Here is a 26727-nt window from a genome sequence, read left to right as displayed (position 1 = left end):
GATGCTTTTTACTTCAGAATACCTCCATCTTCATCATTGACTGGTCTCCTCATCATCATTTTAAGTTGGCTCATGTATTCATTGACGTCAGAAACATTATTGAGATACCATGTGGAGAGTAACAGAAATGCGGGTTAACGCGTCTTCCCAGGACTCTCTATTACCATAGAGGCCACCTACGGATTAAGTGAACCCAGCGTGCGGACGCATACGCAGACACACACACACAGACAGGCACACACACACACACACATGCACCGACATGCATACACTCTCAGCATCTAATTAGAGGAGTGAGATGCTGTGACCTAATTCCTAACCTCTCCTCTGCAGTCAGGATCGGGGCCTTGGCTTGGATCGGTTGGATTAAGGCGGGAAAATGGAAGGTAGCTCACAATATGGGAATGGAAAATGATGGGAAGAGGTTTTCTTGGTATGAAAAATGATGATGTATGGAGGAAACCATAAGAGTAAGTCATATTTCAAATTAATATTTACCAACCATAAACAGAAGGCTTCCTAATAAGATACCATGTTTGGCTGTATGTAGACAACCTTTTCCTGTGTTTTCAGAGAATAGTAATGCTTCCATTTTAAATCAACATGTCAGACAAAACCTAAAAATGTTCATACTAAACATAAATTGCAAATTGATTGTGTACCTGTTGGCTATTAAAAGTTTTACCATCAATTTGACAAGATGAGATGAGAAGATTGATAACACTCACTCTATACTTGTCTGGTAAATATAAGGCTACAGCCAGCATCCGGTTAGCTTAGCTTAGCAGAAAGACTGGAAACAGGTTATGTCCCTGACTATTTCTTGGCTGGGAGAAGCGACTTTCTGAAGTCTCTGGCAACCAGAATCAATCAATCAAGCACAATTTGTTTTTACACATCAGTTTGTGTACTGATTTAACAAACAAGATACAACATGTTAATTACCGAGCTTTAGAGGTGCTGGTAGGCAGATTCTGTCACCTTTGAAAAAGCGAGGTTAGCTTTTAGCCCCAGTTTCCAGTCATTATGCTAAGCTAAGCTAACCAGCTACTTGCTATAGCTTTATATTTTCTGGACACACAGTGTTGGTGTTGACCTTTTTACCTAACTCTCATCAAGAAAGCGAATAAGCATATTTCCCAAAATGTCAACTAATCGCTAAAAACACAAGCTACAGCTGTCACTCTAACTGTTGCTAACTAGCTAGGTTGTGCCAGGTTGCCATCTGACAACACTGAAATGAAGCAATTCCATAAAATGAAAATCAAGTGGGACAAGAGTAATTTTTTGCAGGTGCAAGTTCATTTACATTTTCAAGAAGTGGGGGTTTACATCCAACATCAGCTTCTGGACAAGTCTAGTTCGTCATCTTCTCAGTTTGCCTATATGGGACCACTGTAATCAAGATCAGCCAAAAGCAATGCTTTTGCCAAAAAAATATCAAAAAAGTGACGGTACAACTACCAAAAAATTCTTCTTCTTACCTACAGATGCCATGTCAATAAGATACTTCCATGCATTTGTGCCACAACAATAGACAATAACTTTAAAAAATGACCTGTGAGTAGACAAAAAATTGGTGATGCTCAATGCACTTGAAGGGGTTCAAGCGAAATCCACAATTTCACTCTGATGCCAACAGTATACTTCAATTAATTTATCACTGTGGACTAAAGTAGTGGGCCACTATTTCTGTACAAACCATTTTGCTTAAATAGTGAACAGTACTTAAATTCTACATCTTCTCAAGATCTTCACTATGTTCGCTTTTGCATAATTATTTGTCATCATGCTCGCAGGCCAAAAGAGAGACTGGTAGCATTATTAACGAGCTAGCTGTACTCTGTGATCACCTAAATGCCGCCTGTCTTTCCATCACATGAAAATTCCTGAAGACAGATGCAGCTGGATGGAGGCATATTTACAGTAAGTGCCTGACTGTGAGCACCACTGAGGGGTTCTGTGTGAGCAGAAAGTGTGATGGTCACACACAAATACACATCTGTCAGCAGCTTTGCATGAGCTGATACATGTATGTAAGAAAGTGCTACACCTCTGTATGTTGTGTATGTGTGTGTGTGTGTGTGTGTGTGTCACAGCACTCCTGGATGGGGGCTGCAGCGTTTCCGCCTGAGTGCGACTGTCAGTGGGCATCACTCAGCCCGGCAGTGTGGCAGGACGCGAGGATCATTAGTGGAGATGGAGAGAGCAAGAGAGGGAGCAGAATGGAGGAGAGTAAAGGAGAAAAGGGGAGAGAGGGGCAGTGACTGTGTGAGTCGGGCAGCGCGTCTTAATATCCGTCTTGAGAGCATTACACACACGGCAGTGCACTTTCCTCTCAGTCACGCAATCGCCCCACCGCAAAGACCCCAGCGTGGCCCCCTCCTCTGTCATTTTCTCCCCTCTGTCACTCTCCCTCCCTCCATCCATCTTACCCCTTTCACCCTGCATCTCTGATTGACCCTCTCTGTCCCTCCCCATATCTCTCATGCTGTGCCCTCACTTAAGCACAGTGCGTTGCAGCTTTTCATTTCCCCAGCTCCAGATTTATCCATCCTACTTTCCTTCTTCACTTACATCTTTCCATTTCAGCCCATTGCTCCCATTTTCCTCCACTCTGCATCGCACAGCCGATCTTCTCCTTGCACTAAGCATCATTGCTACTTGACCTGCTCTTAACCGCAGCAAGGTGAAACAACTGTTCTACACATGTGAGACATAAGCTCTTTTCACTTCTTTTCCCTTCACTCCTCATTCCATCCCAGCACTACATCCCCTGCAGTTGTTCGTGCCAGCCTTTCACCCCTTCACCCATCAGCTTATTCATTTGTACATTTGCTCATCAGCCCATCCATTAATCTGACACTTTGGTGTCTGCATGCTTCATGTCCACAGTCGTTCATCCACCTCTCTCTCTATCACTCACTCACTCTCTTTAGTCAGAGCGATCCCTCTGATCTCCCTCTATCCCTCCAGGTCTGTGACCTGAGCTGAGATGCCCTCTGCTGAATACCAGAATCAACATGCCTGACATTTAACAAACAGAACGGGCTCTACAAAGCTAGCTGTGTTAGCACAAGTGCTAATTCTCCCCTAGTTTGCTTACTCAGTGGGTTTCCAGGTTCAGGATCCATCTGTTTGCTTTACTGTCATTGCATTTATTATACACAGATTAGGTCTAGTCTGTAATACATTTGTCCCAGTGAAACATTTGTGAGCTTGGTTCTGGCACCTGCTGTGAGTGTAGTTTAGCATTATGGCATGCCGATGACAAAAGTGCAGTGATATCATGAAGTTAAGTGATGCAATTTGGCCAGATACCTTTTTCTGTTGAAAGACTGAAGGTTTTGGATGGCATGAAGTCAGAAATAAAACTGGCATGTGAGCATTTGCACAGGGAACATGTGACCAACCAGGTGCAATAGATGACAGTGTTACAGCTACAAGGCAATAATTGATAAGTCAATTAGTTGATCAAGAGAAAATTAGTTGAAAACAATTTTAACAATTGATTATTATAAAATGCCAAACATTGGCAAGTTCCAGCTTCTCCAATGTGAGTATTCGCATCTGTAGTTTATGTCATATAATTACAAATCAGTTGAGTTTTAGGCACACTAGAAGCATCGCTGAATGGCAATGTTGGACCACTTTGGTCCGTCCGACCAAAATATCTCACCATTGGAGGAATTGCCATGAAATTTTGTACAGATGCTCACGGTCCCCAGAGGATGAATCCTACTGACTTTAATGATCCCTTAACTTTTCTTTAATTTGACCACTACTTTGGGTTTATGATCAGCCAATCTAATGACATATCCATAAGCCTCAGCTGTATTTTGTCTTTAAAACTAGTTGTTAGCATGCTAACATGCTTAACTAAGACATTATACTTGCCAAACATCAGCATTTTAGCATTGTCACTGTGAACATGTTAGCATGCTGACATTAGCGTTTTAGCTCAAAGCACCATTGTGCCTAAGTACAGCCTTATAGAGTTACAAGCATTGCTGTAGACTAAGTCTTGTTTAATCAAATTAAGGCAAAAAATAAATTCTGATAAAATAACCCATTTAAAAAACACATTGGTATTTGTAAGCTAACAATGGTCATTTGGACATTGAATAGACAAAACAGTTCATTTATAATTGTTATTAAAAAAGATTAATCAAAAATAAAACTAAATCTTAAATGTACTTCCATGAGGGGATTGGGTTATTTTAATGTGATTAACAATATTTATGACCAAACAAAGCTCACAACCATGTAAATCCCTAACACATATCCATTCAACAGTTCCAACTCACATCACTGCCAGGTAATGTCACAATCTCATCCCTCTCTGCCCTCTGTCATTCCTCTCATGCTCACACAAAGATACATTCCTCATGGCAAACATCAACATTTTGCTAAGCATCTCTCTCCCTCTCTCTCCCTCACGCACACACACAAACTCCCTCGCATTAGTACAACCTTTTCCTAATCACTATTCCAGACACACATAGACAGCCCCAGAAATACACAAACACACTCACTTTCTCTCACACACACACACACACAGCCTTGACCCCGGCAGCATCCCTTCGGCTCCTCTCTTGCACCTCCTTGCCACTCATCTGGATCTCTCCCCGGCCAGTCTTTGGGCATGGATCACTTGTAAGGATTTGAGAAAAGACTTCGCTAAGCTGATTGCTAAAGGGGAGGGGGCAAATTACCGTTGCACAACTGCGTAAAAACCTTCTTGGGTCATGATTTGCCTTATGTAATAGATTGTGTGTGTGTGTGTGTCTGTGTGTGTGTGTGTGTGTGTGTGTGTGTGTGTTCCCGAAATACCACTCCCCCCGCAGCCCCTACCCCACACCATTTACCCATTTTGCACTAATTGAGGGATCTTTTTTCGGAAGCTGTTATTGCATGCATTTAATTATTTATTTTGACAGGAAGCAATCTGGTGGCTAGTGAAGAGATCGTGAATGTGTGTGTGTGAGTGAGAAAGTGAGAGGGAGGGAGGGTGGGAGGGAGGGAGAGACGGAGCGAGACTAGGTCAGTGTAGCTTTTTTGGGTAAATGTGTGTGAGGGCAGAGCTACCGAGCTAACTGTACTCTATGTCTGTGGGGCTTTGCATGTATGAACAGTATAAGAAATTGTGTGTGCATGTGTCTATGTGTGTGTGTGTGTGTGTGTGTTGCATCCCAGAGTGCATGGCTTTCTGAGTGCAATGGGAGTGCACTAATGGACGCACACTTGAGCTGAAGTGTGCAGAGTGTAGCTGAAGTGCAGCCAAGTCTGGCTTCCAGTCCTGCTTGGAAGCCCTATAATCTACTCTCCACTATTCTAGCTCTCTTTCTCTCGCTCTCCATTTTCCTCACTTCCCTCTCCGTGTCTTTCTATCTCTGTCTGTCTATCAATTTAATATTTTCATCCCCTCTTCATTGACTGAGCCAGCCAGCCGGCCAGCCCCTGTCTCCCCATTCTCTACTTATTAAATCTCTTTATCCTGGTTCTGAGAATGAAGACATGCGGATCAGCGTCATTGCTGGCTGGCTGTGGACTTTCCTTTCTTCTTGGTCCCCCTCTCCCTGCTGTGCAGTGGGGAGAATGAATTAAGGGAAGACGACATGCAACCACCAGTAGTCTTGACCTTTATCAAGCTCCAGTGCCTAAGGCGGGGTGAATGAGACATTAAGAAAATGACTGAGAATTATTAACCCCTACTTACTTATACACACACACAGATATTTAACACACAATCTGGTCTGAACAATGGCTCAGATGCCTTTCTCCTTGGACAGCACTTTTCTGACAGTTAAGGATAAGCTGAAGCCAAATGATCAAATTGGGAATAACACTTATGCATTCTGTGTCACGTCACTTAAGAAAGAAAAGAATGGGAAGACCGGCCCGGCTTGCCAGCTCAAATTGTTTAACTGTGATTGATCCCTTGTCGAGCTCCAGCTTCCCAGCACTCCTGCGAATGCCAAGTCCTGTTGAGAATTGATGCTTCATTATAAAGCAACCACACAGGTTCTTCAAATGATGCATCAACCTCTTAGAGAAAGCTGGACCTGTGGGCCAGATGTTAACCCTGACGGCCGCAGTCCCAGCCAAGCTGTACTTCTAATGATATATCATTTCCCCGTCTCTCTCTTCTTCTTTCTTTCTCTTTTTTTTGCCCGTGTGCACAACTGGCACATGTGCATGTGTGGCCATCCTTCTACTCCAGTCAATCAATGAGCAGAGACAATTCCCCGAGTGACATTTACGGAGAAGAAAGAGAGCCATTTATCACTTTAGTTTTGGGATAATAAAAGAATGACTGAATGAGCCAGTGTGTGTGTGTGTGTATGTGTGTGAGGGAGAGAGCAGGCGAGAGAGAGAGAGAGAGAGCTAAAGATGAAAAGGGGATTTCAAAAGCACATGAAAGGAGCAGGAGAAATGAGCGAGGGAAGAGGGAAATGAGTGATAAAAAGGCTACTTTGTGGGGAGGACTGAGAGTGTGAAATAGAACAAGTGAGGAGAGAAGAGAAGGCCGTGAGTGACTGACAGTGAAAAAGAGAGCACGAGAAAGAAGGGTAGGAGATGAAAAAAAAGCCTGGGGTACGGAAAGAAAAAAGGCAGAGAGACAGAGGAGAGGGGATAGAAAAAGACTCTCTGCACAGGGAGAAGGAGAAAGAGGGGGAAGAGGCAGAGATGAAAAGAGGGTCTGAGAGAAAGACAGAAAAGGGGAGAGGAAACAGTCGGGGACAGAGTGAGGCAGACGTGCTGGGTTCATTCAGGGCTATGAGCAGAATCGGCGTTCAGACCTCACACGGTCAGCATACTAAATACCGGACCCAGTGTCCTGACCCAGATTCATGCCACTGACATACAAATCCAATTGGGAAGGGAAGAATTATACCCCGCCACCCCCTACCCACTGCCTGACCATACCTCCCCTCAGAAACCCCCCCCCCCCCCCCCCCCCTCCCCCCACACCCCAATCCCAGCTGGTCTCACAGTCACCTCATAACCCAACAACCTCCCCTAAATCCTGTAACCTCCCCACACACATGTTGGCTCCCACACAGATTGACTCACACATGGGTTGCCTTACAGATATACATGCCCAGACACACCCACACATGTTCAGTGATTTCTTTCCAAGGCAGTTTCCTCTGCCTTGCTGCTGAGCTGTAATGTCAGGTGAGCTGACATTACAGCTCAGCAGGGTCCAACGCTGGTTCCTCACCAGCCGCTACCCGAGGTGACCTCTGTAGCCACGTCCATCAGCCACAGATGCGTGGTTCAGCCGCAGCATATCCACCAACCATTAGCATAACAAGCATCTTTCTTGAACATAACTCTTGCTACCCCTCCTCTCCGCTGCCCTCCTTTTTCTGCCCACCTGCTCCGATCAGTCAACGTTAACTACATTTCCCTTTGTGAGGCGGCTCCCTCCATCACTCGCCAGGACCGCCAAGCTCAGGTAAACTGATCGACGGCCCTTATACGCTGTCCTTTCCCCTCCCACAATCCTCTAGCTCGTGACAGGGGCTTGATGGACAGGCTGAGAGGTGCAAGAGACCCAGCACGTGGCTGCCAGGAAAAGGTCCGGAGATGGAGCATTGTGAAATAGACCGTTTAGCTCGGCATACATCATCCCTTTCTCAGGGACAGACACGGCAATATGCGTGCACGTAAACACACACATTTACACACATGCACATGCACACGACCATCAATCGCTTGCATACAAGAAGAAATATCCAACGCAGAGAAAAATTGAATTAGGAAATATGGGCACTGTGATTTGTGGGAGAGAGAAATACAGCTTGGAGCACATTTCATCTTATAGCGAGAGCAAAGAGGAAGAAGCATCTGTGTTGTTTATCTAAAGCCCCCATCTAGTTACAATGGCTTGATTTGAAATATTCATATACATGTATGACAAGATCAGGCCCATTATGTTGCTCTCTTGGCGGGGCTTCACTGAATGGACTGAATGGAAACCCATCAGTCAGAGTAAATTATGAAGACAAGATACATTTCATAAGCCTATAGATGGGCATGAAGAGGAGCATTATTGTAGCCTGATATCAGTCATGGCAACACACGTTCTATAGTGTCATCAGTATGATAATATGCTATAGGCTATTTCAAGGATAAACCCGCCATTATAATACTTCACAAAGCATATAACCAAAGAAAAACACATTAGGCTTTGTGTAGTGTGCATCATAAGGCATTATATGACTTGTGTTTGAGATGGATCTGTAAGTAAACAAATGATACTTCAATCATAATGAACCATAAATCATACAGCCTACTAGGGCTGCAACAAATGATTATTTTCTTTATTAGTTAATCTGTCACTTATGTATGATTAATCATTATGTTTTATTTAGTCTATAAAATGTCAGAAAACTTTGAAGGAGCCCAAAATGACATCTTGAAATGGCTTTTGTCTGAACAACAGTCCAAAATGCAAAGATATTCAATTTATAAGGATATGAAAACAGAGAAAAGCAGCAAAATTTCATATTGCTGGAAACAGCATATGTTTGGCATTTATCCCTGATACATGACTGAAACGATAAATGATAATCAAAATTGTTGATGATTGATTATCTGCTGTTAATCAACTTATTCTTTCAGCTCTACAACCTACCACAACATCCTGCAGATTGCATCTTTGTTGGCCAACAAAAGGAAACATTCCTTAGCAATGCCCAAACAGTGCACATCTTTAAGTACAAATAAAAATAGCTTGTTCATAGTACATTACGGCTATTAAGGTGTATGCTAATATGGAGTAGGCTAGCCTGAGGCCATCTCTCTGTGATAGGGGGTGAGTACTAGAGACGGAGCAGAACATAGTGGAGTAGAGCAGGCCCTGTAGTGGTAAAGAAAGAGACAGAGAGAGTCGACCCAGCATGACTACCGCCTGCCTGAGTGGAGCAGCCTGCCTGCAATTAAGGTGGAATCAGGGAGAAATCTGCGCTGCCTTGATAATGAGCCTCGTCTGAATTATTAACGAGAGCTGTTCCCTTGGGACCCGGGCTCCCACTGAGCCCATCAACCCCCCCCAACACACCCAAATGCACACACACACAGATACACACATTCATTCACACAAGGAGAAAGGAGAGAAATACATGCATTACACTAAGAAGCACACACACACGCACACATACATGATGACAATCACACATTATGCACATTGACACAGATGAGCAACAAGCATGCCGCTACACATGGAGACTGAAATTTCCAGCACCACAAGGGCTAACACATATTATTCACACGCTGAAGTGAATATCCAAAGCTATTTGCGACATTTTTAATACAAACAACATTTCTCTGGAACAAAATAACATCAGATTGGAACTGACAGACTTTTCTATGTCTTTGAATAAGCTACTTCATCATGGCATTTGATTGAATATGAAGAATGCCTTTTGATGTGTGAATCCTGTCCATTCAACCTACTCCACTGATCAAGCCTGTGTAATAACAATTGGCATCTTCTTAACCACATTACATTAGGAGACAGCATACTGAGGTATTTCATTTTTGAGATGTGAGCTAGTTATTAGACGATGAGTCATTTATTGCGAATTAGTCATTTTGGAAAGTATTTATGGTCATTAATGAAAAATACTTTATTCTAGGAGTAATACTACTATTGAGACATCTGTGGGTCCTCCCTGTATTCTGGTTCAGCAAACCCTCTAAACTAGCAGAATATAAGCATTTTTTATTAGTCTCACTGCAAGTCACAGGGACAAACTGCATCCTATTTTTACTGGTGTCAATAGTGTTGCTGGAGGGCAACGGAGCAGGAACACAGTGACTTTTATTCCTATTTTATTGAACTGTGGATGTTGTGAGTATATGCCCAGAGTGTGTCCAGCAGCACTAGCATGGCATATAGACCCCGCAACAGAAGAAGACCTCTCTCTGTTCCCTCCCCTCCTCCCCAATTTCATAACCCATTCCCTGGAAATAAAAAGAGATGTGTTCTAATCATCCAGCACTGGTGTAACACTCAAGGCTGCCACCCAACCCCCCCCCCCCCCCCCGTCTCCCCAACCTCCTCACATCAAATCTCCATGACATCAAACTTCACACACAGCCTCAGAGAGAAACACACACCACATTCTGTTCCTGCAGCTGTAAACGGTTTTGCCAAAAAATCCGCGGGCGCTTACCAAACAGAGCCACGCCTTCCATATGAGCCAATCGCCGCGAGTCAGACAGGTTTCAAAACAAATCAGACAGCAAAACAGCACCACAGAAAGTCGCTTCCGCTCTCTGTCAGCCCCCTCCTCTCCCAAAAAAAATTGGTTTACCCCACCCAAGAACAGAGTGTTCCTCCATGGGTGGTTTGAAGAGGCACAAGTGTGTTGTGTGTTTCGTGCAAATGTGTGTGCCTGAGCTAGAGGCAATAGTGGAAACCATCACCCTAAATAGTGCAATGGGAAAAGAATGACAATTTCTCTATGCCTCACTATGCTTCTTCAGTTTAGGAGAAAAATGAACTGAGAAGTGTATTTAATATTCTGAGAAATGTCACCAAACTGCTGTAAAAAAAAAAAAAAAAAGAAAGAAAATGCAGAGCCATGGGTAATAGGCTTGGTAAGAAATGCTTCAACAGCTGAAGTTCAGTTCAGCTGAGAAGAACATCCAAATTAGTTCAACCCTGTCGAATTGAGAACTTGACAATCTCATCCCCTTGTATTCTGCTCCAAAAGACCCACTAGCTGAGAGTCGTCGAGCTGGGGAAAATCCAGCATTGTTATCCTATTATCTCTGAGATAATGTGAGATATGAGATTTCCCTTAGATAAGAGGAGGCACGCTGCTTAAGGCAGTATAGATCACTGGCAGGAGACTGCTAAAGCTCAAAATCCTGACGCCATAGCTCCTCCGAGAAATACTCCTTACCTCAATTGGCCCTTGTGACAAAAACCACTAAGACAGAAAGAATGTATAGAATGTCTAATGGATAGATAGATGGAAGGAGAGAAACAGAAAAGCAGAGAGATAAAAGAGATAACATGGCTGTCTGCTAGATGGAGTGATAAGAGAGAGCGAAGTAATATCAAAGGCAAAATTATATTGTTTTTCATATTACTGTCTCCTGATTGCTGTCTCCCATATTTGAATGCGTGCCCATGCTTTGGTAATTTGCATGTACATTAATCATTTTCAGTGAGAAATGAACTGCCACGGCTGCCTGAAGGCTGCAGGGGGAAAAGGCAGTGAGAACGGGCTTCTTGGCATCAGACGCCCGGCTCAACCTGAATATACTGCCTGAACCCAACCTGGCTCCGGCTGCAGGAGCCAAGGGGAGATGTAAGGTGCTCATAATCCTACACCATAAATCTGTCCAGCATGCATCATATGCTCTCATTTTGCGAATGTGTGTGTGTGTGTGTGTGTGTGTGTGTGTGTGAGTGTGTGTCTGTCTGTCGCACTCTCAAATTACTCTGCTCCCCTGAGCCAAGACGGAGGATAAAATATGAATCAGCTGAAGTCTAGGATAGTTTCCAGTCTCTCCAGACTCCCCGACCATCATCAAAAGGCACAAGCATGCACGTACGCATTCCTGTACCCGCACAGCAGACACATGCACGCAACTCTACACACTCTGAAAGTTTCAAGTCTCTCCACTTCATGCTAAGCTCCTGTCAAACACACTCTCTGCTGCACATTTGACATTCATATCCTTCATATTTGCCAAGTGTCTCTCTGCTGCAGCTGCCTGTGCATAGTGACAGGATTACGAGAGTCTGTCTATCTCTTTACCTATAAATCAATTAGATAAAGCGATATGATCCAGCCCTGTTATAAATACTACTGCCTGTGGAGACAGGGGTTATGTGCCTTTACAGAAGATAAGACTACACAGTCTTTCTCTTCATCTTTTCACATACAGGTGGTCTTTCCTTTTCACCGCCCTCCAGTAACTGTCAAAATCTTGTCACATTTCTCTCTCTTTTTTTTGAGCTTCTCATTTGTCTGATTTCTGCCACTAAAGGAAACCCCATGACCCCTTAACCTGCTAGCCCCTGCACAGACCACCACCTAAAGACACTTTAAAAACAGTCTAGTCGTTCTGGATTAAAGTGTCTGGGTGACTGCCTGGCACCCTTACCGACCTGCTGTGCAATCCCCTGGCATCTCACTAGAAAAACCCCTGCGCTGCAAACACAGACAGGGGGGAAACTACATGTAGGCAGGCTGAAACATACACAATATGGATGCACTGTAGCAGCAATTGCATGTACCCAAAATATAACGTGAGGGTATCTTAGATGCATTCATTACACACTATTTATTTACATGATTAAATATTTTTTGCATCCAGGCTGACATAAACACTAAAGCAACCCCCTCCCCCAAAGCATAACAATGGCATTATCTTCTGACACCCTTGAAGTTAATGAACTTCTGGGCGCCTACAGGGCAATCCCCATACCGAGTTCCCTGTAAACCCCACCATTAGAGGCATTAGGAAGTCAGGAGCTAGACTATGCACCATTCTCCGCAGTGACACGCTGTCAGACCAATCAGCGGCCCCAAACACACACGCCTATAGAAGTAGACAGCCCCTCCCCCTGTTCTTGCCCCCACAAAGACACACATACACACACACACACACAACACTACCAACCCTGACGCTTTGTTGCAATTGACATGTGCTTCTCCCATGCACAAATGCAGTATGCATCCACATGCGCCTGTGGATGCTCGCACTCAGATATAATCAGCCATAAAGACATAAAACATAACCATGCACACAGGGCTTCAGAATCAGTCTCTAACTTCAGTTTAGAATCCTGCAAATTTCTGGGTCGGAAAATAAAGGCCAATGAAGTTACAGCTAATCTATGCTGCGGTAGTGACTTGCACCCCGGTGGAAAGTGTAAGAGGGTTCACAAGTGCACAATTCTCCGTAACCTCCCTCCAGTAAGGAGATGATTAGGAAGCCATGACCTCAGAATACTGCAGCCTTCCTAGAAGTCAGAAGCCATTAGGTATTTATAGGAGCTTAATGGTACTGTCTAGGTGTACTGGCTGTCTAGTACTCATGATCGAGCCAGCTTCACATCCTTTCCCATACGAGTCATGGCAGCATGACTTACAACACACAATCTCTGTTTGAAGATTATTTTCCTAGAGCCGCTACATATTGTCCAGGTTTGATAAACTGTCTAAAGAGGTTCCTTTTCTTTTAGTTGGTCATCCCCCGCCCACCACCACCACCACCAAGTCCCCCCCCAACCCCCCCTAGCCTGCCTGCCTCCTACGCAGACAGCCAACCTATAGCACTTAATTTCATTTCGTTTCATCAGCAGCTTACCAACAATTCTTTTATATATTTTTTATTTCCCTTCCACAACAGAAAAAAGCAGGCTGCTTTGCATCAAATGCTTTGCTCGCAGATGATATTGTTGATTGAGTTGAAAATGTAGAGGATGATACGAGTAGTGTTTTCCAACTCACAAATGCTGCTGTCAAATATAATTGCCTGATATGATTGTAAAATTACATGGATGGAAGTGCACCTGTTTTGTGTGCTTGTGAGGGGAGGGAGGTGGGGTAGGATGATTTCAGGACCTGGGTTGGTGGACTGAATCTGAACATGTGACTTTATGCTAACCTTGTCAAACTTGCTCTTAGAAGCTGAGTTTACACATGCAATTCTATCATTAATCTCTTGTCAAACGGATGTTTTCATGTGTCCACACCCTCTTTATTCCATGACAATCTTAATGAAATAATATGCATGTAAATGTCTTGTCATGCACTGAAAAAAATGGCTTGCCACAGTATGCAAAAATTAAGATTTAATGATCACACCCCTAATAAAAAAAACTCTATAGGGCTTCATTATGTATTCAAAACCCTGCTAATTCAAATGGGATTCTTATTTAATGACCCAAGTTTACTAAAAAAGTTGAAAACAGTTATTGCAAAGGCCAAGCTAGGCAGTTGCATCATGCATTAAAGCTCTACTGTAAATACATGTATGCTGTTGAGGAGTGATTTTTCCATTTGCTGTTTGTTTGATTCCTGTATATAAGCTACACATGTGTCCCAAGTGTGTTTACATTACCACATTGTCTCAGCCGAAACCAGGTCAGCCCTGTTACTGACATTATGGCTGCCTGCTTTAAACGACTTACCTAATCCCCCGTCATTACCTGGAATGGGCCCCATGTCTCGCCTGTGGCCTGAAATAGCCCAGGACCTCAGACTGCCACTGTCAAACCCCCTAATTTGCAGTTTCATAAATAGCAGACTGAGACTTGGGCGCTCAAGATAAAGTGGCCCTGTGGTTTAAGAAGTTACCTCTTGTTGCGAGTGCAGGGCCTAATGGAACTAAGTCTACCTGGAGACACACCTTAGCACAGTTCACTTTAATGGGACAGGCTTAAGGTGTCAGTCAGGTGCTTGTGATTAAGCCTGAGGCCAACAGAGGAGACGTAAGTCTAAGTGGTGACAGAGTTTATGTTATGCAACAGCAACACAACAAGTTTTGACAACAGACTGAGTCCTCAGAAAGACTCAAATATGAATGCAAGTTGTTGGACACATGCCATTACTTAGGTCTTTGATTGTAATTGATGATGCGAATGACACACCCAGATAGTTCTGGATGAGTAGGAATTATGTGACAATGCCAACTCTGTATTTCTTTGTATTTAATGGGATGAATTTAGCAGTAAATAAATGTTCAATAATGAGCTTATACGGGGAAAGAGATATGGCTAGCCAATGTGAAGTCATCTCTAAATCCTGTTCAGTAACAGTAGTAGTAAAAACATATCATACAAACCCAGATATCATGTCATTCACAGGAACCTTAAGAGTCTAGGGCAAGATTCTGAAGACTGGTATGGCACCCACAAAGAACTATTATACTGTACAGCCTCTACCTTCTCACACATGGCCGGGGAAATGGTAGTCTATATTCAGATGCAAAACTTAACATCTAGTCTCAAGGTCTGAGCTCGGAAAGGTGAACAACCAGGACAAGCACTGCTGCCCTGCTGATCTCCCTGCCCCTTCTCCCTGTCCTCAGATGGCCATAATGAATAGCAACAAGATGAGGCTGGGACCAGAGGCTGATAACATGGGCAGATGTCCAGGAGGTTACTCTAGGCTCTCAGCCAGACAGGCAGTGGTTGGTGGACTGTGGTCAGTTGTGAGCAACCTTCTGAATATTTACATTGTGGACAGCTGATCTGTGATCTCCTACAAATGTCTGTGTTGATTCTTGGATTAAAAAAAAAAAAAGATAAGTGGAGGGCAATGTGTAGTGCATACTTTCATAGAAATACATGGAACACTTTCTTCTATTTATCTGCCACATTTATTCGCAGCAGATATGGACATAAATCATTAACCACTGTGTTTCTGCTCCTGGTGAAGGGATTTCATGCACTACTACGGACGCTGTTGCCCATCATGAGCTACTCTCTGCAGATGGGATGAGCAGAGCCTTGTTACACACACAGCGAGTGACTCCACTCCAGTCTATTATATTCTGCCATCAATGATCTATTAGAATGACTGACGGCAGTAATGAACTAAGACAAGATAACGCATGGCACCATTCATGCGTAACCGACACGGAATCCCAGGGTGACATGTGTATGGCACGAGGGGTGAAAGAATCATAATGGCTTAGTGAATAGGAATAATACTCAATATTATCACCAGACACTCTGTGATTAACACGTCAAACCCCATCACGCTGGCATGTATATTTTATTCCTTACCTTCCAGCCAGCTGAGCTATTACTGTCGCCCTTATCCTTGAAATAGGGCACATAACGGACCATCCAGTCGTATATCTGTGACAGCGTGAGTCTCTTTTCTGGGCTGCTCTCAATGGCGCGGGTAATGAGATCCGCGTAGGACTGGTTACCCCACGCGTTCCGCCGCGAGGATTTGGCTTTGCGCAGCGGTCCGGTCACATCGAGCGCCGCGCCAGCCAGGCATGGGTGCGTCGCGCCTGTGGGTGCCGGGGCGCCGGCTGGATGCTTCAGCTCTCCCGGCGTTCCGCCTACGAGCCCCGCTCTGCAAGCCGGGACGTCCTCCGGTTCCACCTTGATGTTGGCCAGTGGAAGACCCCCGCTGACCTCGTGTCCACCGGGGAAATCCTCCGGGCAAGGTAGCGGCCAGGTGCATGAGCGAGGCCGGCTTTGCGGCTCGAAATCCGAATCAACCTGATGAGCGTCTAATTCGTCGTCCTCCATCATCAACATTTACCCTTCAGTTGAAACGGAATAAATCAAATGAAGAGCAAGGGAGGGAAATACCTCCACGATTCCCGTATCCCACTGTCTTCAATATCACTTCACGTTGAAATCGCCTTGTAACACGGCTATTAAGCTTACAGTCTAAATCAATAAGAGGGAATTCAGCGGAGTAGAAGGATCATGATGAACACAAGCAAAAATCACAGCATCGCGTGTAAAGATAAGAGAAGTAATAAAAGTAATAGTAATTTTTCGTCCATTTTACCTGGAGTAAAATATCAAATGGTGATTAAAATGCTTCTCATTTAACAGTCCACATCACCCCAAGACAGTCAATCTCAAACGCGTGTCAGAGCCAGTCATAGGGCGCTTTTCAATCCAGTTGCAGCAACAGATGATATTTCAGATAAGGAGCATATTTGCAAGGCATCGTCGATAAATCCTCCAGAAGACAACGGGAAGAATGGGAAAAGAGAGGGAAAATCACCAGGGCGATAATGCGTGATTACCGTGAATTATTAAATCTTCCAGTCTGCACGGATTAAGCTGGCAGCGCCACATTCAAGTCCATTCAGCCTGAACAGCACAAAACTGTCTGCAATTATAATGAAGAGGCGTGCGCATGTGACGAATCGATAAATTCCCAGTCTGAGAAAAAAAATATAAAGGAAAAAATAGTCCAGCAATCAAATCTCGTATCCACTTGTCAGGATGATAAAATTGGCTTTTATCACACCTCCTCTTGCTCCCCTCTACCCCCCCTTGCCTTTTCTCACTCTCAGATCCCACACATGTTCGCATTTGCTTACAACTCGTTCCGTCGATGTGAACCGAGGATGACGCGCCGGCGCTGTAGTGGAGATGCTGCCAATTGGAGTGCGCTCACGAAATCAATACTCTCCGAACATGATTACAGCGAAATCCCGAACTCTCTCTCTCTCCCCCCCCTCTCTCTCTCTCTCTCTCTCTCCTCTCTCTCCCTCTCTCTCTTTCTCTCCACCATCTCTGTTATGAACGGAGGGAGCAAAAGCCAAATTCTTAATCAAAACTCTGCATAATGATATTTCTGGCGGAGCGTCAGAAGGCGCTTTGTGTGCCAGTTTCCGCGTCCAGCCGTGATAAAACAAGACAATGTGAAAACTACACAAGGGAGAATTTCGACAAGAGTTTTTTCTTAAAAAAATAAATAAATAAATAGAATAGAGTGACTGATAATTGCCTTTGTGCGTAACAGATTGTCCGAGGCACTGTGTGCAGTCCAAATGCCCTCCAGGGGAACTCACGGTGCGCAGGAGGTTTCACCTCTACTGATTATTTGCAGCTATACTCCAGTGAGTGTAATTTTCTATGCCGATTAGACAGATTTAGTTCAGATTAAGAGAGATTGGGTAACCCTAGATTTTAATCTGGGAGGAGCGAGGTGAAATGGGGCTTTTCGGAGGCCAGAATATAAAAAAAAATCATCTCTATTCCTCACTCCAACTAATGTGAGGAAAAATAAAACACTTGCACATCCTCTCGAATTGCATTGGCAAAGCCTCAACGCCAAAAGACCAGAGATGCTGCTCTGGTAGACACAGCCCTCAGACCCCTGTGCGTAATTCTGATACACTGACCGAGGGGGATTCCTCCCCTCCAACCCACCAGCCCCCTCCTAAAATCTGACAGCTGGGCGGGCACACAGTTACAGGTGCTCGAATCTCATTGGCTGTTTATTTCCCTTATACAAATTGGGTTGGAGGTCTCACACTGTACCTCATCATTTCTATCCATCCAGAAAAGATTTGCTGAGCACACAGGCTATTTTACTGTCTGCTTCACATTTTTATGCACACTCACACCTGTTATGTTGATGATTGCTATGGGGAGAATATTACTTATTCATGGACTTTTACAGTCAGCCTCTCATGCAGCTACAATTTCTGATAATGTTTGTTAGTTAGGCAGCCATTCCATATGAGCGTTTTATCCGCCCATGGGTGATCAGTGTGACCTATGGGGGCATTGCAGTCAAAATATTCAACAACCGAATGATAAAATGTCACTCAACCCAGAGGCGTACATTCAATGCAGAGTCTGGTATCCTAAATTTTTCTAACTTTATAAGTGAGCATTCTACTCAACTCAATTTTTAGTCCAAATAAAACATCCTCATATCTTTGAGTGACACATGCACAGTTCATGAGCACCATCAAAACAAGCTCCTGTGCAGCACACAGTGGCCGAAATTGTCTAGAGGACCCCACCCTCTCCATACTCAAAGTGCGCATGGACTGAAGCTGTACTTAAAAGTTACACAACATGGCCACATTGTGTGCACTCAGACATGACTGATGTTGAGAAATTTGTGTCAAAAATAGCATGCTTTAAGCACGGGAGGATGTGTCATGGAATGACTTCATGCCAAACAACAGTGGGATCACATGGTTAAATTGCCATGTTGCTAATTTTTGGGTTTGTGTAAAAACCCTCCATGTTTCCAAAGCACCATTGCACCTTTGATTTATGGGAATTTTTTTCATAATCACCTGGCCACTTCAATATGTCCCAAGTATAAAACCAATGACGGACACAGACATGCCTTTCATAACTTCTTGTCTCTAACACAAGGTGCTGCTCATGATGCTCTACAGACTGGAGATTACATAATGTGTCTTGATTACACATTAAGTGAGAGAAAAGTAGTTGTGAACATCAAGAAGACGAATGACCAGACCCAGAGGCTCACAGGTGGTCTACATCTCAACAGAGACAAGAATTGGAGGGAGTGGAGGTAGACACGGAGGAAGGAGGAAGACCCAGGCAGCGCAAGTTTAAAAACTACGTATGTGATCAGTTGCTTCCAGGCTGGCTGCTACACTGTACACATACCAGACATTCCAGAGGCAGCGTGGCTGGCTTCAGGCTCTGTGTGGCTGATCCTGGAACAGCATGTTCTGCACAGCAGTAATCACCTCAGCCAGCCAAAAGCAAGGTAGAGCACCACAGCAACAACAAGGCAGAGCTTTGTGCCTGTCAAATTGCACCCATAAAAGGTGTTCTGGAATTTCATTCACATAAGGAAGAGGACACATTTTTCCACCCATTTCTGCAAGGCCTGTCTTCATTTCCTTGTCCCCGCCACTTCAGTCATCCCTCGCAACCTCATGATGTTGTGCAATTTATCCCTCGTCCTCATTCTGCCCGGTGGGATAAGGACGAGAGGAAGCCGGAGAAGCCACAAAAACACCCTCGGGAGATCGATGCCTGTCTGGGAAAACACCTCCCTTGGTTCCCCTTCCCTCTCAGCAAACAACCCATACTCTTCAACAAGCATATGGTCTCCCAATGACACAGGAAGGAGAGGGCTCAAATCCAAGTATTGGGAGCGTCCTGGAGTAGGCGAAGCTGGATTTCACCCCTTTGTGGCACTGGCCCAAAGTAGGCTGACTTAAAGACTTCCTGCCCCAAGCAAAAACCAGCTTTTCAGCGGCATCTTAGCATCTGCACTGCCAACTATGAACATTATGTTCAGAGGCAGCAAAGACAATTGGTGCCAAGAGTTTTAATTAAGACTGTGTTGTGGAATCGAGAGTAGAGGCATGTGGAGGTAATGGCTTCGCTCCTCATTTCAGAGGTCTAACAAAATATGATTAACTAACACTATCTGCCTTAGCCAATTAATTATATTTAACAGTTAAAGACCCATAACTACCAAATGGCCCAAAGAGGAAAATGAATGTACGCTGCTATCATACCCAAATGTGCAGCTAGCATAATTGTATTATAATACAATAAACTAATGATGTCAGAGACATTTTAAAGACTGTAGGGACAAGTGGACAGTGAAGCTATGTTGCAGCACTTCATATCAAGATGAGTAGATGACATGGTACAAACTGCCACAAGACTGTAATATGTTTTAACTACTGCAACAGGTGTGTACAGAATAATCATTTAAGTCAGTTATCAAGAATAAAAGCTAAGCCTTTGGTGGTTCCAGTTTATCCACTGTAAATATTTGTTGATTTTCTGTTTTATATCATAGTTAACTGAACACCTTTTAATTTTTGGACTGAAGGTTAGAAAAAAACAAGCAATTTGAAGAGGGCTCTATGTGCGATTGACATTTAGAGTAATCTGAAAAAAAGATTCATCAATAATTAAAATACTTACATTACAATTAGCAGCGCCCTACATGTCCCACAAAAACAATACCAAAAGGAGAATTTTGATGATCGTTCACACACTGTAACCCTAACCCCCAATGAATCCACATTCATAGACTTACTAAGATTTCTGCATGTATATGTTGAGAGAGGGTGTCACTCTTGTCTCAATTTCATTAAATAAACCATGCAGCATATCATATTGCCTCTGGCAATGAGTTAAATCCCTCACTTGTACAAGTCAGTGGTTGGCTACATCCACAATAGCCGAGTAGGCCTGATGCCAAGACACTGATTAGCCTAGCTCTGCCTCTGTTCTCCAGGCAATGTGGAGTGGAGGTGCAGTGGGAGTCCAGCTCATCACCAAAGAGCACTGTGCTAAACACAAGTTTAAGTGGAAGAAAGCCAGCAGACTGTAGAGTATCCATGCTGGACATATAAAGCCTTGGGCAAGGAGGCATCTGCCTCTTTAATACATAATTCACTCAGAGCTTGAAACATCATGCTTTAGTCCTTCTGGTTGTTGGAACATGAAACTGTCTCCATCAGATAATTCGGTCTCATTGACGATCAACGTAGTGTACCAGACAGGGAACTAAAAAATTAAGTTCAAATTGAGCACTAATGTATTTGCTTTAAAACCCCTCAAACATAGTAATATATTAATGGGAGAAGAGAGGGAAAATTATGTTCAAAGGATGGCTTTCAAGGTGCACCAAATAAATGTGGAAGCACTGTCATCTCACCTTTCCACCTCAGCGAGCTTGTCCTCATCAGCCGTGATTTGCAGGTAGGTCAACATGTAGAGACAGCCATCTGCCCTCAAGCCCTCCCTTCAGACATGCACACGGTCACTTTACATCACAACCCCTGCAAAAGCATCTTCCTGTGGGGGTATTATTAGAAGCACTCATGTCTTATTGCCCACATTATTATCATAACTGACAGGATGTGCATTAGTTACTTCAGTCTCCGAAGCAGATTGGCCATAATGTTGACACACTGGTATACAGGCCATTTTTGAATTCAGCATGTAGAGTGAGGAACCTGAGGCAGCTGTAGTGCTTTCATCTGTAATAGTCCCAGCTCAAGTTCCCATGAAAGAGGCACTAATGGGTTAACAGTAGAAATGAGAGGGGAAGAGAGGGAAAATCAATGCTTTTGTTGGGGGGAAGAAAGAAAGGCTTTCACAGGTCTATGTATCATTAAGCAATTGAGAAAGCTAATTAGAGTGGGGGGAAAAGATGTGCAGATCTCACCGCTAATTATTTCCATGGCAACCACAGCTCCTGTGGATGATCTGAGGTACCATTCAGCCGGCTCCAATTAGACATCCAGTCCAATGAAGAGCAAGAGAGACCCCTAGTGGGATAAAACGAATATGTTCATGAGAGGCTATACAAAGCAACAAATCAATGAAAAAGAACTTTTTAAACATAGAATAACGATCACGTTAGATTTAAAAAATGAAGAAAATAAACAGGCCTTTGTGCAGCATTCAGTATACTCTGGAAACAGTTGCCACAGTTATCTCACCTTTGTTGAGACAACCATGTTTTTTAGGTGTTAATCCTACCTGAACATTATGACTTGTAACTGTTCCTTCACACCTGTGTACCTTATACGTCGGTCAGCCACAACATTAAAACCATCAGCCTAATATTGTGTAGGTCCCCCTCGTGCCACCAAAACAACTCTGACCCGTCGAGGCATGGCCTCTGAAGGTGTCCTCTGGTATCTTGCACCAAGATGTTAGCAGCAGATCCTGTAAGTCCTGTAAATTGTGAGGTGGGACCTCCATGGATCAGACTTGTTTTTTCAGCACATCCTACAGATGCTCAATCGGAGTGAGATCTGGGGAATATGGAGACCAAGGCAATACCTTCAACTCTTTGTTCCTCAAAATACTGAACAATTTTTGCAGCCTAGCAGGGCGCATTATTCTGTTGAAAGAAGCCACTGACATCAGGTAATACCGTTGCCATGAAGGGGTGAACCTGGTCTGCAATAATGTTTAGGTAGGTGGTACATGTTTGAGTAACATCAACATGAATGCCAGGACCCAAGGTTTCCCAGCAGTACACTGCCCAGAGCATCACACTGCCTCCGCCAGCTTGCCTTCTTCCAATAGTGCACCTGCTGCACCTCTTCTCCAGGTAAATGACGCACCAGCACCCAGCCGTGCACATGATATAAATAAAACGTGATTCATCAGACCAGGCCACCTTCTTCCATCACTCAATGGTCCAGTTCTGATGCTCACATGCCCATTGAGGCCACTTTTGACAGTGGACAGGAGTCAGAATGGGCACTCGACTGGTCTGCAGCTATGCAGCCCCATATGCAGCAAGCAGCAATGCACTTTGTGTTCTGACACCTATCTACCATAGTTAGCATTAACTTTTTCAACAACTTGTGCTACAGTAGCTCTTCTGTGGGATTAGACCAAACAGGCAAGCCTTTGCGCTTTGGGCACCCATGACCCTATCGCCAGCTCACTGGTTGTCCTTCCTTCTGGTAGGTACTGACCACTGCATACCAGGAACAACCCACAAGACCTGCCGTTTTGGAGATGCTCTGACTAAGTCGTCTAGCCATCACAATTTGGCCCTTGTCAGAGTCGCTCAGATCATTACACTTGCCCATTTTTCCTGCTTCCAACACATCAGCTTCAAGAACTGACTGTTCAAATGCTGCCTAACATATCCTACCCTTCGACAGGTGCCATTGTAACAAGATAAACAATGTCATTCACTTTACCTTTCAGTGATTTTAATGTTGTGGCTGATTGGTGTAGAGGAAAACAAATCAATGTAATCTATCAAAAAATAATCAAAGAACATATTCAAGAACTTAAGTTTAAACTTAAATCAATTAAAGAACTTTAAATTCCAAGAGCCACTGCAAAAATGTGTTGTAAAACCTATTAATATTAATATGACAAGTGATAATCTAGTATAGATCTTTTTTTTTTTTGCCAACACATTTGTATAAAGGGGTTATTCTTTTAGTGCTTTTCACCCAATGCAAGCACTGGTTTTAACATGGGAAAACCCTTAAGAATACATACTGCAATTGTGAAAACTTAAATATACCAGGTATATGTTGAACCATTACTATATGGTTTAAATTTATGAGAGTAATAAGCATCTTATGTCAAAACTTCTATCAACTGGATTTAGTGGAAAGTAATGGAATGAAGTGATACCTTACAGTCATTGTAGAGAGCTCAGAAAACAAACTGACAAGGCGTGTAACTCTTAAGTCAAAGTTGTTCTGTATTTCATTTTAGATAACACGAGAATATTGTAAAAAAACAAAAATACAAAACAAACAAGAGATCTAATGTGTCCATGGTAGCCAGAGGGAACTTCACCCTCTGAATTATGTCATTCAATGTCTCTGTTTGCTGGGGTCAATCTTCTCCAGGTGAACCAGGGGTTTGAGTTGCTCAGCAAAGCTACGCATATCCTCTGACACAGTGTCCTGGCCAGCGGGAGCCAACACACTCAGCTCCACTAAGTATGAAAGAGATAGACGTTCTGTGTTCTCCGTGTTCCCTGGTACCAGGATACGAGACAGTTTGGTAACCACAATTTTCATTGCACCTTTGCGGAATATATGTCCATTGGCAACAAACTCGTGGTCCATGCGGAAGCCCATCTCATTGAGGAACTCTGGCAGGCTGTGAGAGGCAGCCACGTCAACACAGTTGCGCACCAGGGCGTGGCGGCTCTTGTCTCCCACTTCAGGTTGGCCGAGGTAGCGTAGATGCCATGGAGCCGTGGGGTGGGAGAGGGAGCGGCGGGCACGCAGAATGAAAGGGTTGCCTTGTTGACCTTTCAGAAGATAAACCAGTTCATGATCTGTAAAGGTCTCAGGTTCCATGTTGTCACACAGACCTCGAAGTCGATGCAAGAGACTTTCCAGGGCCTGGTCTAACACACTGCCTGAAGTGATAAAGGGTAGAGAAACAGCCGCATAAATATAAACAATGTGGTGAGATGACTGCACAGTATATTTTATTTATTATTCCACAATAAGAACTGCTACATTACAAACACTGAGATTCCTTTAGTAAGGAAGATTAGACAGAAGGGAAACAGACATTTGTCACAAACATGGCAGATGTTCTTCTGGTTTGTCTGTTACGGTAAACGATCAGTTCTCACCAGTGCCAGCGCTAGGAAGTTAACAGTCTGTTGCCTCTGACTGTCTGTCAGTTTGTGCTGAAACTGTTATAAAGTGGTTCAACATTGTGGTCAGGCTGTAGTTTGAGGTGTTGTTGAATTTTACCACTTTATATTGGCTTTCAAACATTTCGTCCACCCCATTCACATCATGAGTGTAGACTATTCAGAAGATTTTTAGAGTGACATGTTGGACGGTGCATCATCAAAATGCTAAGTGAGGCAATATCTTTTAAAAGTATGGCTTTCATTCCTCCAAAAGACTTCTAGAGACTTATACAGTATGACTGAAGTTGCTCTGGCAGCTTATGGTGTCCCAACACCTTATTAAAGGATAGGTTAAAAAATTTCCAAGTCTGTCTAAACAGTCAGATACCCAGATGAACACTGAAAGAGGTTTTGCTTGCTGTAATCATTCCTTATGCACATACTGGCTATTAAAAGATCCCCTTCAAAAGCACTTTCAATGTAAGTGATGGGGGGCAAAATCCAAAGTGTGTCAACACAGTCATTTTGTGCAAAAATGCATTTGGAAGTTTATCTGAAGCTTATATGAGACTTAAGCAGTCTGAGTTAGTCATATCAAGTGGATATCTGCCACATTTACAGTCTTTTTATCATCAAATTCCGTCTTGGTGTTTCCTCAGACAGTGTTTCCCTGTTGAGCTGTGGTGAAGTATAGTAACAAAAAGAGGGACTTTGGCACTAAAGAGACTGTAACGATGAAAGAGATATACTTCATTTGACTCATTTGGACAGTTGACACTTCATTTTAGGTTAAGATAAACTTTAAAATACATTTTGCACAGAAGGAGGCTTGTGGACTTTGTCCCACATCACTTACATTGTAAATACAGTATGAAGGGATCTTCTCATGGCCAGGATGTTCATTAGGGCACCTATTGTTTTATCACAGACTTGAAAAACTGTGAACCCCTCCTTTAAAGCACTTTTTGTTGTTTTTTTTCTATAACTTGTCACCAATCTCTATACATAACATGGGACTATTCTCAATGGGAACACCATATTTTGCCATTTGCCTACTTTATGCATTATGACGATACAGAACATTGTGTACCTCAAAACATATAAATAAGAAATAATGATTTTGGATGTATGCTTATAGCATCTTCAACAACATACGTGTGCTGTTGAAGTTGTTGAAATCTTAGATATCACATCACTCATTGCACCACCAGCATTGTAAACATTGTTCCTATAGCATGCACTACGCAGCTGTACAGGCCATAATACTCTGAGGTAGTTCATGGCTTATTGAGATGTTCTATCTTCTGTCCTCAGCTGTCGATATTTGTGACGTAGCTCACCTTGCAACAGGTACTCCATCATATTGATTGTTCCCCCGGTGACAGGCATCACAGTAACAGGAGGAGCCTCCATCTCTGTCTTTGAATCTGGAGGGGAGGAAAATATAATTATACTAGTGGCGTGCATGAACCGTGAACATTTGACTGTGTGCTTGTCAACTTCAGTTACAGTTGGTAACGTTAGCTAAATAAAGTCGGATAGCTGTAGGCTAGTCGTGGCTAACTGGCTAGCAACAGTGGTTAGCATAAGTCCCTGCGTTACCTGAGAAAACCACGTAGCACAAAAGGCAGCTGTTCACTTGCTGAGGAAAACCAGGTAAATGTTGTTGTGCTCGTCTTCGGTGGAGCCTCCACAGTAAAGGACCGATGATCAAGCAGGCCTCACTAGTCTGTTCAATCAATACATGGCTAGTAACGTTAGCTTCTCAGCTAACTAGCAGCTAGCTATCATCGGTTAGCCGAAATGTAAGGTGCGTTACTCAAATTGCCGTGCTAAGCGTTTCAGTTTGTGATAGAGAGGCGATTCACAACGAAATACAGCCGAACAGCCCGGTTAGTAGTCAGAGTAAGGATGTGAATGAGGGTTTTCCTCTTCTTCTTCTTTGAGGTTCAACGGCAGCTGGCTTCCATAGTGTTGCATTACTGCCATCTTGTGGATTTAGGTAACTATTACAGTTTCCGGATTGTCACATTTTCCATCAATCGTGTTCTCATCAGGAATCTGATCAAGCATCCTCCGCTCTGTCCACTAACACCACCCTCCAGTATGTTCTTCAATCCTGCTCCTCTTAGCCCTAATCTTTTCA

At 43.5% G+C, this 26727-nt stretch overlaps 2 protein-coding genes across 2 annotated transcripts in view; both read right to left on the bottom strand.

Moving 5' to 3' along the window:
* Nucleotides 1–16417, bottom strand: part of LOC121905803 (forkhead box protein O6-like) — a 30522-nt gene extending 14105 nt beyond the window's left edge. The window contains exon 1 of the mRNA XM_042424326.1: nucleotides 15773–16417. Coding sequence (XP_042280260.1) covers nucleotides 15773–16261 — 489 coding nt within the window. The 5' untranslated portion in view covers nucleotides 16262–16417. The remainder of the gene's footprint in view (nucleotides 1–15772) is intronic.
* Nucleotides 16418–23657: 7240 nt separating this feature from the next.
* Nucleotides 23658–26554, bottom strand: med18 (mediator of RNA polymerase II transcription, subunit 18 homolog (yeast)). The gene is made up of 3 exons (XM_042425312.1): nucleotides 26184–26554; nucleotides 25922–26008; nucleotides 23658–24353 (listed from the first exon to the last, which is right to left on the bottom strand). Exons 2-3 carry the CDS (start codon nucleotides 25992–25994, stop codon nucleotides 23797–23799), a joined length of 630 nt encoding a protein of 209 aa, XP_042281246.1. The 5' UTR covers nucleotides 25995–26008; nucleotides 26184–26554; the 3' UTR covers nucleotides 23658–23796.
* Nucleotides 26555–26727: the final 173 nt, after the last annotated feature.

Source organism: Thunnus maccoyii, chromosome 10 (assembly GCF_910596095.1).
Source record: "Thunnus maccoyii chromosome 10, fThuMac1.1, whole genome shotgun sequence".
NCBI lineage: Eukaryota > Metazoa > Chordata > Actinopteri > Scombriformes > Scombridae > Thunnus > Thunnus maccoyii.
The sequence above is the reverse complement of the archived record's forward strand: the minus strand, read 5'-3'. Positions and strand labels throughout refer to the sequence as shown.

Bases quoted from the DNA above. Each gene is read 5' to 3' on its own strand.
- med18 (XM_042425312.1), bottom strand. From the start codon at position 25,994: ATGGAGGCTCCTCCTGTTACTGTGATGCCTGTCACCGGGGGAACAATC. The intron at 24,354-25,921 runs GTGAGCTACGTC...TTATCACTTCAG, and splicing joins GATGGAGTACCTGTTGCAAG to GCAGTGTGTTAGACCAGGCC.